Source organism: Schistocerca nitens, chromosome 9, assembly GCF_023898315.1.
Source record: "Schistocerca nitens isolate TAMUIC-IGC-003100 chromosome 9, iqSchNite1.1, whole genome shotgun sequence".
Taxonomy (NCBI): domain Eukaryota; kingdom Metazoa; phylum Arthropoda; class Insecta; order Orthoptera; family Acrididae; genus Schistocerca; species Schistocerca nitens.
Window position 1 is genome coordinate 61,096,517 of NC_064622.1, and position 13,440 is coordinate 61,109,956.

The 13,440-nt window shown below is 37.9% G+C and overlaps 1 protein-coding gene across 1 annotated transcript in view; it reads right to left on the reverse strand.

Moving 5' to 3' along the window:
• The window catches only part of LOC126204462 (merlin), a 156,944-nt gene that overhangs the window by 13,707 nt on the left and 129,797 nt on the right, over positions 1-13,440 (reverse strand). The window contains exon 11 of the mRNA XM_049938849.1: positions 13,246-13,405. Coding sequence (XP_049794806.1) covers positions 13,246-13,405 — 160 coding nt within the window. The remainder of the gene's footprint in view (positions 1-13,245; positions 13,406-13,440) is intronic.

A 13,440-nucleotide genomic window follows, 5' to 3' on the forward strand; every position in this document is an offset into this window, starting at 1 on the left:
GGAAAACAGCCATTTGCAACACATGCCATGACTAGACAACTTAGGAATGATTCAGGTGAGTGCTGATAATTCTTTAAAAATTTCTGGAGCCATATGGGATTACTTTTTGGGGTAATTCATCAAGCCAAGCTAAAGTTTTCCAGGCACAAAAACGTGCAGTAGGAGTTATATGTGGTGTGAACTCAAGAACATCCTGCAGAAGCCTGTTTAGGGAACTAGGGATACTAACTACTGCTTCCCAATATATTTATTCCTTATTGAATTTTGTCATTAAAAATATATCACTTTTTCAGACCAACAGCTCAATTCATGGAATCAATACTAGAAATAAGAATAATCTTCACAAGGATTTAAATTCACTTAGTCTTGTACAAAAAGGTGTGCTTTATTCAGGAACATACATTTTCAATAACTTGCCAGCAGCCATAAAAAGCTTAACAACCAATGAAATTCAGTTTAAGAGAAGCCTAAAGGATTTATTGGTGGCCATCTCCTTCTACTCCATTGACTAATTTCTCAATAGAACCAACTGATTTGTGTATCTTCTGCACAATTTCAGCGCAGTAATGTGTTAATTGTAAATAAGTATTTAGTAGTTGTATTTATTACCTTATCAATAAATAAAAAACTTTTTATTTTAAATTCAGTGCATTAGTATTTGTAGAATGATTCTTTCATACAGCGTTCATTAAAAAATGACAACCATGCCACTTGGGACCTGTGGAATAGTACATTAGCTTATTTGTTTGAGTTGTAAATATCTGTCATGTATTGTTGTTTTTCTGAAATGTTCTACATCCTGGAGGACCTCCTCACTATGGATCAATTGGAATGAAAGTAAATCTAATTTAATCTGGCCTAGGAAAACAGCCATTTGCAACACAAGCCATGACTAGACAACTTAGGAATGATTCAGGTGAGTGCTGATAATTCTTTAAAAATGTCTGGAGCCATACTGTCTGCTCTGTTTCACACAGCTAAACAAGATGGCCCAGTGAATGATTTACACAGTAATCACCATGGATAAAAAATGTTTCACAGATATTCAACTGAGTTAGTATTCAAGCAATTTGAGCACCAGGAAACTACTTTTATGTCCTTTCTTGATTTTATAACCATTTATCACCGTTTATAGCCATGTTGTAAGGTCTCTTACCCTTCTGAAAGAGCCCACCTTTCCCAGACAAGACAATTATCATGCAATCTTCATTCATAACAAAATTGGTCATGAACGGCTTCCACACTGGTCAGTAATTAATGATCCTATAGAATGAAAATATCCACGAGATCATGTTGCTACCTTGTATTCTGAAAGAAATGGTTGCATAGTGTTTGTTTTACAAATTTCCTGATCAATATGTTGATGCCCTCTTGGTTTATACATAAAAATATGCAACCCATCAGAGAAGGGCATCTGTTGCAAAATGGTAACGGTTTTAAAAAAAATTTCAACACTTCACACAAATTCCATTAGTTTTTGTGGATACCCCATCATTAGTGTGGGTACCAATGTCATATGCTTGGTTTGTAATTTCATATGAACACGGGAAATGTCAAATAAATGTGGGAAGAAAGTAATATGTATAGATGAGGGGAAGAAAGTTTGGATGGATTGTATGGAAGAGTTATACAGTGCAAAAATCAAACAATGGAAACTCCAAGTAAGAATATGAACAATGTAGGAAAAGACAGATTGCTATTTACCATAAAGAAGACATGTCAAGTTGCAGATAGGTGCACTTAAAAGACACTCACATAAAGCTTTCAGCCATAGCCTTCGTCAGTAAAAACACAACAACACAACACAACACAACCCACCCACCCACCCACCCACCCACACCCACACACACACACACACAAAAAACCAACTTCAGCATGGCATTCCGGCCCAAGATGCTAGAGTTGGCAGTTGTGTGCATGTGAAATGTGCTTGCTTGCTTGCTTGCTTGCTTGTGTGTGTGTGTGTGTGTGTGTGTGTGTGTGTGTGTGTGTGTGTGTGTGTGCGTCTTGTCCTACACTGTTTATACAGTGCAGAGGCAGACAACACCAGACTGGTTTGGGAGATGAAAGGGGAATGGAATGAAGAAGACTGAGGTCTTAAAATATTGAGATGGCAATTGGAGAAAGCAATTCAGAAGCTCCAGGAAAAGAAAGCATTGGACTTTGACAGAATACCTTCTGAGGCACTAAAAGTTATAGGTCCAAATTCAACAGCCAGACTGATTGAGATAATAAAAAAGAATTTACGACACATGAATCCAACCCCAAGATCTACTTAAGACCTTTTTAGTACCTTTAGCTAAAAAGTGCAGTGCAAAAGAATGCAAAGCCTACAGGACAATTAGTTATGATAGTTATGTTACAAAAGGTGTAGTTGGAGATACTAGGGAGAACTGAAAAGAAAACTGAAGAAAATCTGGGCAAGAGCAGTCCTAGTTCAGAAAGCTTGCTACAGGATGTCTGGGGTTGATTGGAGAAAGAATCAAAGAAATGAACAAGGAGGTATATGTTTTATTGATGGGGAGAAGGATTCAATCGAGTCAACTAGAGTACACTGCCGAGAGTTTATAAGATGTTGGTACGGACTTGTTTTAAAGATAGAAGGTTACAAAAGGAGCTGAATGCAAAGCAGAAAGTGACATACTAGAGAATGCGGAGATGGAAGAGATGAGCATTGGAAGGGATGTAAGGCAAGGTTTCCCACTATCGCCAAAGCTGTTCAACATATACGGAGAATTACTAAGATACACCATACAGGCCATAATTGGAGGAGAAAGGATAAAGAGTATAAATTTGCAGGTGATCAGGCAATGCTGGCAGAATAAGAAGATGAATAGCAGCTGTTGAAAAGTATTGCAAAAATGGATGAGGAAGCAGGGAAAAATATAAATACAGGAAAGACAAAAATGATGAGAATAACCAAAAGAAGTGCCAGTTAACATATTCTTAGATAGAAAACAAGACAGAACAAGTGAAATCCTTTGTGGGCATGGGAGACCAAGTGAAATCCTTTGTACACATGTTAAGTTTAATGACACGTAATGGAAGGTGTACAGAAGAAATAAGGAGGAGGATACCTATGGGAAAGAGAGCTTTTGAAAAGGTGAAGCAGTTACTAACATCTAGAAGAATTCACATGGTGCTGAGATAATCATCTGCTAAATGTTATGATGGGAATGTAGTGTTATATAGCGGTAAATTATGGACAATTAAAAAGAAAGAAAGATGTATAGAAAGTTAGAAATGTGGCTATGGAGAACAATGATTAGAGTTAAGAGTCATAAAGTAACGAAGAAAATATAACAGGAAGAAACAAGACTATACAAAGTGATCCACAAGGGGAAAAAACCTTGACTGGGACATAAAGTGCATAGACATTGTCTGCAACAAAGAATGAAAAATGAGAAGAAGAAGTAAAAAGAGAATTGGAATCATGGATGACATCAGAAATGGATGAACTCACAAACAGAGGAAGGTACATGCTCAGAATAGAACACAAAGAAGGAGGAGGAGGAGGAGGAGGAGGAGGAGGAGAACAACAATATAATTGGCTGAACTGTTGTAATGGATGAGTGAGGTGTTCCACCAAAGCATGTCATTTGGCCTTTATGCACTAGCAACCAGCATTCACCTTAAACATCAATGAACCACTGATATTGCAGTTTCCATTTACACACTGCAATATAAGTTTACTACTGAGACACATAAACAGCGCACCATCCATGTCATTTCAGAAATTCCACACCCTCTTGACCCAAATACTGATGATCATCCTTTTTTTGCAACTTGCACATATTCTTCCTTCTACCCATAACAGCAGTGAGCAAACTGCTTCTGGACTATCAGGCCCATTATCTAGAATTTTCTAGTCATAAGACTTATAATGTACTACAGATGTCTTGTCTAAGGGACTTTTTCATAATTTGATTATATCACAAATAGGTGGTATTCATAACAATATAAATGGTGTACACCACTGGTGATTGATACAGATGTAGTAATAGATGTGGCTTTACACCAACTCCACCTATAAATTATAAAGCATAGAAATAACCCACAACGTTTCATTATTGTCCTAAATTAAATTTAAAAAATTACAACAAATAGCTCTGTGACACTTTGTACACCTACATATATACTACAAAAACCACCATACAGTGTGTGACAGAGGGTATTTCATACCAATGTTTTTTATTTTTTGTTCCATTCCATTAGCACCTTGTGCAAGGGAAAAACTACTGTTTATGTGCCTCTCTATGTACATTATTTTCTCTTACTTATTCTGATAATCCATAGATAAGATACACAATGGTGGCAACGTAAGAGTTCTTTGAATACAGGTACACTAAATTTACCCAACAAGGCTCACAAGAACTACGTCATCTTTCTCCCATAGCACATCATCTCAGGATTTTTTTGATATACACGATGTTCGGAGCATACATACAGATATTTTTATTGGTATCTGAGGACAGAGCACTGAACAACATCACACAGTATTCACTTCATTTCTAGACTAATAATTCCAGCTATTAGCAGTAGCATGTTTTTAGGTTGGTTAGTAAGTCAAAGTACATGTGGCAACAGCAAGCCATTAATGCTCATTTTCCCCAGGGCAGCATGCCAGGTGTTGAAGAGTGGACACAAAATAGTTAGTCTGTAATGATATGCGTAGTCCACTTAATGGTGCAGTTACGACCATGAAGAAAACATAATTTAATATATTATGTGATATGTTTGCAGGAAGACTAATTAGATACAGAGAGAAAACAACTAATGCACTGAACTGGGTACATATTAAGGTACCAATGAACACAACATCTGCACTTAAATCCTTCACACCCTGTATATTCAAATGAAAATATGTGGTTCCAGAGACCTTTTCAAGTCTCAAACACCTATGATATATGAGGCATTCAGTTTATCTGAAGACAATGAAATATCTCAAAAACAACACATTGGATCCAAAACATTTATAATGAAAATTTGTTTGCCTCAGAGGGGACATCCAATGACACCAAACTGAACAAGGTGAAGCCTCCCATGGTACAGATGATGCAGAATTTGCATGAATAGAGGAAGAATGAAATAGCCTGAATCAGTCAACTACAGAGGTAGGTGTTAGTCCAGTTACGAAACAGTGGTCAGTGAAGTCGGGTCAAAGGCTCTATGCATCAAAAAAGTGCAGAGAAATTACTAAAGCTATAGATGAATACACTACAGCAAAAATGACCACAATCTTCAAAGTAGAACTTCCATCTTCAGAAGAAAATGAACCAAAGCACTCTTGCATCTCTTGATAGGAATTTTTCACAAATATCAATTCAGCTGTTGAATACTGTGCATCTTACAGTGAAAAGGTGCAAGTTTTAACTATTATTCCAGAGACATTTTCAAAGAAAACAATCTTGAACCACATTTCATCACTATCGAAGTAAATGGTAAACAAATCAAGAAATGTGAGGTCTGTAAAAGGAGTCTTTGGAAGACCAGATCCTTACTATGGTCATCCTGTAGAAACAGCTCAAGTTCAAATAGTGCAGTCATTTTATCTTCTGGAAGACAAATAACTCTGTTCTCGCCAGAGTGCCAACAAAAAAGACACTATAACTGTAACAGTTGAAGGTCAAAAAGTTGTGAAAGTGAAGAGGTACATGACTTGCAGTATTAAAGAAACTTTTGCAGTTCATAAGAGCAACTATACAACTTCACATATTGGAAGATCAAAATTTTATGCACTAAGACCTAAGTGGGTAGTCCCATACCCACCTAGAGAAGTCTGTTTATGTGTGTATTGTGCAAACTTTGAACTCTTGTGTGGTAACTTTGAAGAACTTACTGGAGCATGTGACATATGGCACCTTGGTTGGGTGTGTGAAGTCATTAGTAGTCTGTGATGTAAAGCGAGAGATTTCTTCGTTTCAAGAATGTGGTGACTGCCCTGGAAAGGGAGGACTGCCTTTACAGACAATTGGCCTGGAAAACGTAGCAGAAAACTCTGCAGAAATTACATATGCAACATGGGAGGAAAATAAACTAATTAAGGAAACTGTTGCCTTTGACAGTTTCATTGATGAACTTGTAAATGGTCAATGAAAGCAGTAACATCCCAGCATCTGAAGAAATTGCAACAACAACACATTGCAGAAGTGAAAGGTTGTGTACAGGCTGAAGAACTATGTTTAGTGCTTCACTGTGATTTTGCTGAGAACTGGTCTGTAATTCTCCAAAAAGAAGTACAAGGATATCACTGGAGTAATGACCAGGTTTCAATTTTTACAGGAGTGACGTATTTTCAAAACAAGACCACAAGTGTTGTAGTTAAAAGTGATGACACAGGACGTGACTCAGCACATGCTTTGCTAGCAATGCGCAAAATTCTTCAACTGCAAACAGAGGCAGAGAAGATCATCATTATTTCTGATGGTGCTCCTAGTTATTTTAAAAATCGTTACCAGCTGTTTGAATTGAGTAAGCTGCTTGTGCTAGTTGACTGGGTATACAGTGCTACTGGTCACGGGAAGGGGCCTTGTGATGGTTTAGGAGGCCTGCTGAAGCACCATGCTACAAAACATAATCTTTCCAGAACAAATACAGCTGCAATTCAGAATGCTGAGTATTTTACGAGAGTCATGAAATCTTACACATCGGCAGCCCTCATTCTTTTGTCCAAAGACGAAATCGAAGAATTATGTGTGCAGAAATAAGAAGAATGGTCCAAAAAAACTACTCCTTTGACAGGAATTCTGAAGACACATTTTTGGATTCAAAGTGATGGACGAACTCATAGTGTACGCACTTTAAAGAGCAAGAAAGAAGAAATTTTGTTCTTTTGGCCAGCTCCTCATAAACAGCAGGATAATATTCAGATTCACAACCTGAGAAGGGGGATGTTTGTGGGGTGTGTGTGTATGACTGTGACTGGTGGATTGCAGAGATTACAGACACCATTTATAAGTTAAACAAAACTGTAGTGAACTTTATGCTATCACATGGACCAGCTGCTAGATATAGGTTTCCAGCCGAAGGACAGCAACAACGCCATCAGTGCTCACTTCCTGTTCACAATGTTTTGAAGAGTGTAAGCGCTCCAGTTCCTATTGGTTCAACAGGAAGGCATCACTCTATATCAAAGGAAGATACTGAAGCAGTGGAACACATTTTTAGTTCATTGAGTGGCTAATTTCAGTACAAAACGAAGTGCACAGAAGTTGTATAAATTTAAACCTTACATTTTGAAACCAATTAAAATGCTTGCAAAATGAGTCTCTTACTCATCTTTCAAAACTAAAATTATGCTAAATCAGGCTAGGTTTCGATTTTTATGAGCCTGTTATGTGATAATGGGGTAATAAAACAGGTTTTATGTATGGCAAAAATTTCAACTGTTTATAAAAGCCTGTTCAATGTGAAAGTGGAAGCTGTCCCTTTCAGGGAATGTAGAACTATGTGGTACTAATCAACAGAAAAAAAAAAATTAAAACTTTATGCAGTGGCATTTTTGAAAAAAATAAATAAATAAAATAAAATTTTTCCACAAATTATAAAAAGTTCAGAACTTTTACATACAAGTCCAAATGGAGGATTTCTTTGTAATCATAAAGCAATTATCTTTCAAATAAAAAAACCAAGAAAATATCTACAACTGTTCCAGAGATATGGCATTTTAAAACATTTTACCAAAATTCTTATCTTCAAAATGGTAAACGCAGTGGCATCTTTGGAGGGCTGTACCTCTAAGCAGAATTTTTTTTGGAGAAAACAAAAAAATGTGTTCTTTACTTAGTCCTTCATTTTAACATATGCTAAATTCAATAGCATCCAGAACTATGAATGTAAGATTTTTTCCTAGCCTACCTGAATTGATATGGACTATGCCTATTATGCTTTCTTGGGGAACACTTGGTGTGACCTTCATTTCTGAAGAACATTGGTCCAAACAGACATCAACTCAAGCACAAACATGTGAAGATATGCCTTCTACTATATCTAGTAGTTAATGCTACTGTCCACCTGCACCTACTGTTTGCAAGATGGCATGTATGAATGAAGCAAGGCATGTTCCACATGAGTAGCTTTTCCTGAATCCATGCTGATATTCTGAGAGGAGCTTCTTTCCTCCAGGAAATTCATAATGTCGGGTTTTAGAATATGCCCTATGATCTTGCAAGAGATGAAAATCAGTGATATTGGTCCATAATTTCATGTGTTCTGTCTCTCATCCTCTTTGTAAACAGGAGTCAATTGTGTTCTTTTCCAGCCACACTAGCCTATCTGTAGTTCATGAGGTTCTTGATAAATGGTTCAAATGGCTCTAAGCACTATGGGATTTAACATCTGAGGTCATCAGTCCCCTAGACTCAGAACTACTTAAACACATACATCCATGCCTGAGGCAGGATTCAAACCTGTAACCATAGCAGCAGGGCGGTTCCAGACTGAAGTGCCTAGAACCACTCGGCCACAGTGGCCGGCTCTTGGTAAAGCAAGGAAATGAGTTATTTCTGCAATGTATTTAATGTAAAATCTAACTGGAATTCTGTTGGGGCACGGTGCTTTGTTCGTTTTAAGTAGTCTCAATTTTTTTTCAATAGTTGGATCACTAATATTGATGTTTCTCATTTGTGAGCCAGTGTGGTGGTCATAGAATGGTACTGTTTTATCATCATGTATGAATACATTTTAAATATGCAATTTAATATTTGCACTTCCTGTCATTTGTCTTCAGTTCCAACATTAGACAAATCTTCTACGGGTGAATGGAAGGTTTGAACCCATTCATTGACTTTATGCATGAACAGAACTTCCTAGAATTTTCTGATAGATCTTTAGCGAGGCTTCGACTGTGAAAATTATTGTTGACTTCATGCATGTTTCTTCTTATGGATGCACAAGTTGCTATTAATTTATCAGTTTCCTTGCAGTTTCTTTTGTGACAAGAGTGCAGCAGTATAAGTCTTTGGAACAGTGTCTGAATGGTACCATTCAACCAGGATACGTTTTTGTCACTTTTTTAAACTTTACTTGGGATGTATTTATCCAGGCCATGGTTTGTAACATTTTTTTAGCTTTAACCATAATTGTTCTGTGTTTGCCAGATCTGAACTACATGTTCTCAGTCATCCTTTAATAAACTGATAGTGACTCACTCTCACAGTTTGACCGAATGCAAACACTCATCTAACTTTGTTGACGACCTATTTGCCTTTGGTGAACCTCTCAAAAAAGACTGGCCTGTTTGTAACTAGGTCTAAAACATTTCTCTTGTGTGAATAATCAGATTGTTGTTATTGGAAGTTGTTAGACAATGTATTCAGAATTACTTTGCCGATAATGTATGATTACTTTCCCCAGTTGATACTGAATACGTTAATGTCACAACTTGCTACTACATTATGTTCCGAGTATTTCTCAGCTACTGACTTTGGCTCTCCTTGAATGACTGTATGGCCAATGTGTCTGAATCTGGCAGTTAGCAGAAACCTCTATCTGGTAATCGAAGTCCACCAATCCTAGTTACTCTTGTCCATACTAGTCCACAATCAGAATTGTTTGCAGCTCGCTTGGGCTCAGGCTTGTGGTGGTTGCTACAAATAATCCTCCTCCTTGAGTCAAATCTACACACATCAAAAAAAGTTTTGCATCACCCCGGTTCCCAGAACTCCTGAAGATAGATTTTGACTGTGGATATTGTATCAAAGACACAGTCCCTTTCACTCTTCAGAGATGTCACTAAACCTGCCCAAAGATGTAAACAATCATGCATGAGCAGCGCTTATTAGATGGAGGGGGTGCAACAGCCGAACAGTTGCAGTCATTCCACCAGGAAGGAGGTACACGGCTCGTCTTGTCTGTAGTTCAACCATGCCTAAATGGCCAATACTGCAGTTCGATCGTGTCTGCATTGTTACTTTTTGTGCCAAGAAGGGCTCTCAACAAGGAAGCGTCCAGGCATCTTGGAGTGAACCAAAGCGATGTTGTTCGGACATGGAGGAGATACAGAGAGACAGGAACTGTCAATGGCATGCCTCACTCAGACCACGCAAGGGCTACTACTGCAGTGGATGACCGCTACCAACGGATTGTGGCTCAGAGGAACCCTGATGGCAACGCCACCATGTTGAATAATGCATTTCGTGCAGCCACAGGTTGTCTTGTTATGACTCAAACTGCACAATAGCTGCATGATGCGCAACTTCACTCCCGACATCCATGGCGAGGTCCATCTTTGCAACCACGACACCATGCAGCGCGGTACAGATGGGCCCAACAACATGCCGATGCCGGATGGACCGCTCAGGATTGGCAACATGTTGTCTTCACCGATGAGTATCGCATATGCCCTCAACCAGACAATCATCGTAGATGGGTCCCGGTCAGGCTGAATGCCTTAGACACACTGTCCAGCATGTGCAGCAAGGTGAAGGTTCTCTGTTGTTTTGGGCTGGCATTTGTGGGGCTGACGTATGCTGCAGGTGGTCATAGAAGGTGCCGTAATGGCAGTATGATACGTGAATGCCATCCTGTGATCGATAGTGCAACCAAGGTGGAGGTTCTCTGTTGTTTTGGGCTGGCGTTATGTGGGGATGACGTACGCTGCAGGTGGTCATAGAAGGTGCCGTAATGGCAGTATGATATGTGAATGCCATCCTCTGATCGATAGTACAACCATATCGGCAGCATATTGGTGATGCATTCATCCTTCCTGGATGACAATTCACGCCCCCATTGCGCACATCTTGAGAATGACTTCTTTCATGATAACGATATCGTTCGACTAGAATGGCCAGAAGTTTTCCAGATGTGAACCCTATCAAACATGCCTGGGATAGATTGAAAAGGGCTGTTTATGGATGACGTGACCCACCAACCCCTCTGAGGGATCTACGCCGAATTGCTGTTGAGGAGTGAGACAATCTGGACTAGCAGTGCCTTGATGAACTTGTGGATAGTATGCCACGACAAATACAGGCATGCATCAATGCAACAGGATGTGCTACTGGGTATCAGAGGTACTGGTGTGTACAGCAATCTGGACCACCACCTCTGAAGGTCTCGCTTTATGGTGATACAACATGCAATATGTGGTTTTCATGAGCAATAAAAAGGGAAGAAATGATGTTTATGTTGATCTCTATTACAATTTTCTGTACAGATTCCAGAACTCTTGGAACCGAGGTGATGCAAAACTTTTTTTGATGTGTGTATCTAATCAATATACAGTGCCTGGGTGTCAACCAACTCTCTTGTCCTAGTGTGATGTGGAAGTGACTGCTTTCTATAAGAAATGTTTGTTCTGGAACTTAGCTGCAAATTCTCTGGCAGTTAACAATTAATATTTTAAGATTCTCATGCTCTGCGTATACTATCCAGTCTGTTGAAATAATTGTTGATATTATACTGGTTTTCATATTTGGTGTATTGGTGTTTGAAACTGGTATATTAGAATTTTGAAGTTTAAATTATGGCCATACAAATGAAGATTTCTTACCGATATGATTTGCAACTATCCAGCAAACAGTATTTCTTAATCTGTTGTGACTACCTAGTATTTCCAGTGTTCTTGGTGTTACAACTGTACAAAGGACACAATAATATATGTTCATGGATGACAACATCTGCCAAGCTGTATATGCCAGCAATTTTCTAGCCACTGCCCTATCCAGAAGTTCAGGTGGTAGGCCCAGTACATTGGCTGCCTGTTAAATCATTTACAATTTATTGTTAATACAGTGAAATAGAGTTGCAATAATTAAGCTGGCTGCAGGCAGAATTTTGTTGAAGATGGAGGATGGGTTGTGTCTATTAGTTGCAACAGAGGTGAAAAAGTACTGATTAGACTGACTTCTGTTAGGAGTTATGGCAGACTGCATTAATGTCATTTCAAAACAACTACTCAAGAGTAAAAGCTAAACCTTACTAAATTTTGCTGTTGTTTTTGATATGTGGCATTATTCCAGTAATTATTAACTTTCTAATAGTAACTAATATCTGATGTCAGCCTTGTGCAAATGAAGCTCAGTAATTTCTTTAATAAAGCAATCTGATGTTACAAATGGCAACAATCACAGTTCATTGGACTTCAGAAATGTATTTAATAAATGTGTTTACCTTGTATCATTTTTTATTACTGATTGTAAGTGTGGTTTTATTCCAGGCTTCCTCTATAGTCCGTTCATGACTGTATTTGCTACAGCACACTTTATTGCTGTTATTGAATCATATTATCTGTCTTATGCTAAACCCTGACTTTCTTAGGGAACTATAAGAGAATATTTCATGATATTTTTGGGTTAGTAAATGTTTTCCAGATATCTAGCTTCAGGTTATTTGAGTGTTTTGGGAAGAAATTTGAATTAATTAACAGAATAATGAACGTTTCTTCGTTGTCTGAAAATGAAAATCTGACTGATGCAAACAAAAGTGTTTCACCTGGCGGAATCTCATATCTCAATTCTCGCCCTACTTATAAGTGAGTTAAGCTCTAGTTTTTCAACCACTGCTCTGCAAATTAAAAGTTATAGGGTGATGTATCATGATAATGTTCAATTATGATACTGACATTAGTTATGCCAATTGATTAAATCAGTTAAATTAAAAAGTTGAGCCTATTTGGCAATTACCTTGACATGACTTGGTAAAAGTTGACTGTTGCCTTACATTGCATATAGTGACCATTATGTTACATGTTGTCTTGACAATGCCAGTTGTCATATAGCAAAATCTATTGTGGGCTGTCTGAGAGAATATAAAATTATCATACTTTGCTGCCACAAGAAGTCTTTACTTTCTTTCTTTAAAAATAAAAGAAGGAAAAAACAAACAAATCACATTATGGCTCAACTCTGCAGGAAAGATAGATTGTCCTTTCTGTAGTGACGATGAGAAGTTTTATAGTGCAAATTGTCTGGCTCTTTATTTAATGTCTCACTAAAGCCAAGGAAGTTATCTAGTGACATTTATATCAAACATGATGAAATATATTAAATGTAGATATTAGTGATGACATATGGCAAATGCCTTTGTTGCATAATATTGGCACTTACTAAAGATGACATATTAGCTATGATAATAACCCTAAAAAGCAGATGTTAAATAGTAACCATGAACCATATGCTATGAAACAGAATTGCTCACATATGTCATCAGAAAATCATGACTAATAATGCTGAACATTGTTTAATGGAAAGAAAGATTATTACCAAATTCTGGAATACAACTAAGACACATGTTTGACACACTTACCTTACGTAAAGTTGAATACTTGGTTTCACCAAGCCGGACTTGCTCATCATGCAGTTGGTCAAGCTGGCTTTGCTTCTCCCCAACCTTGAGAACTTCTATCTCTGAACGCAACTCTCGTAGCTGCTCTTGCAGATGCTTACTCTTTTCAAGGTACTCAACCCTGCAAGTAAATCAGTACTACTTGTCAGATATGTC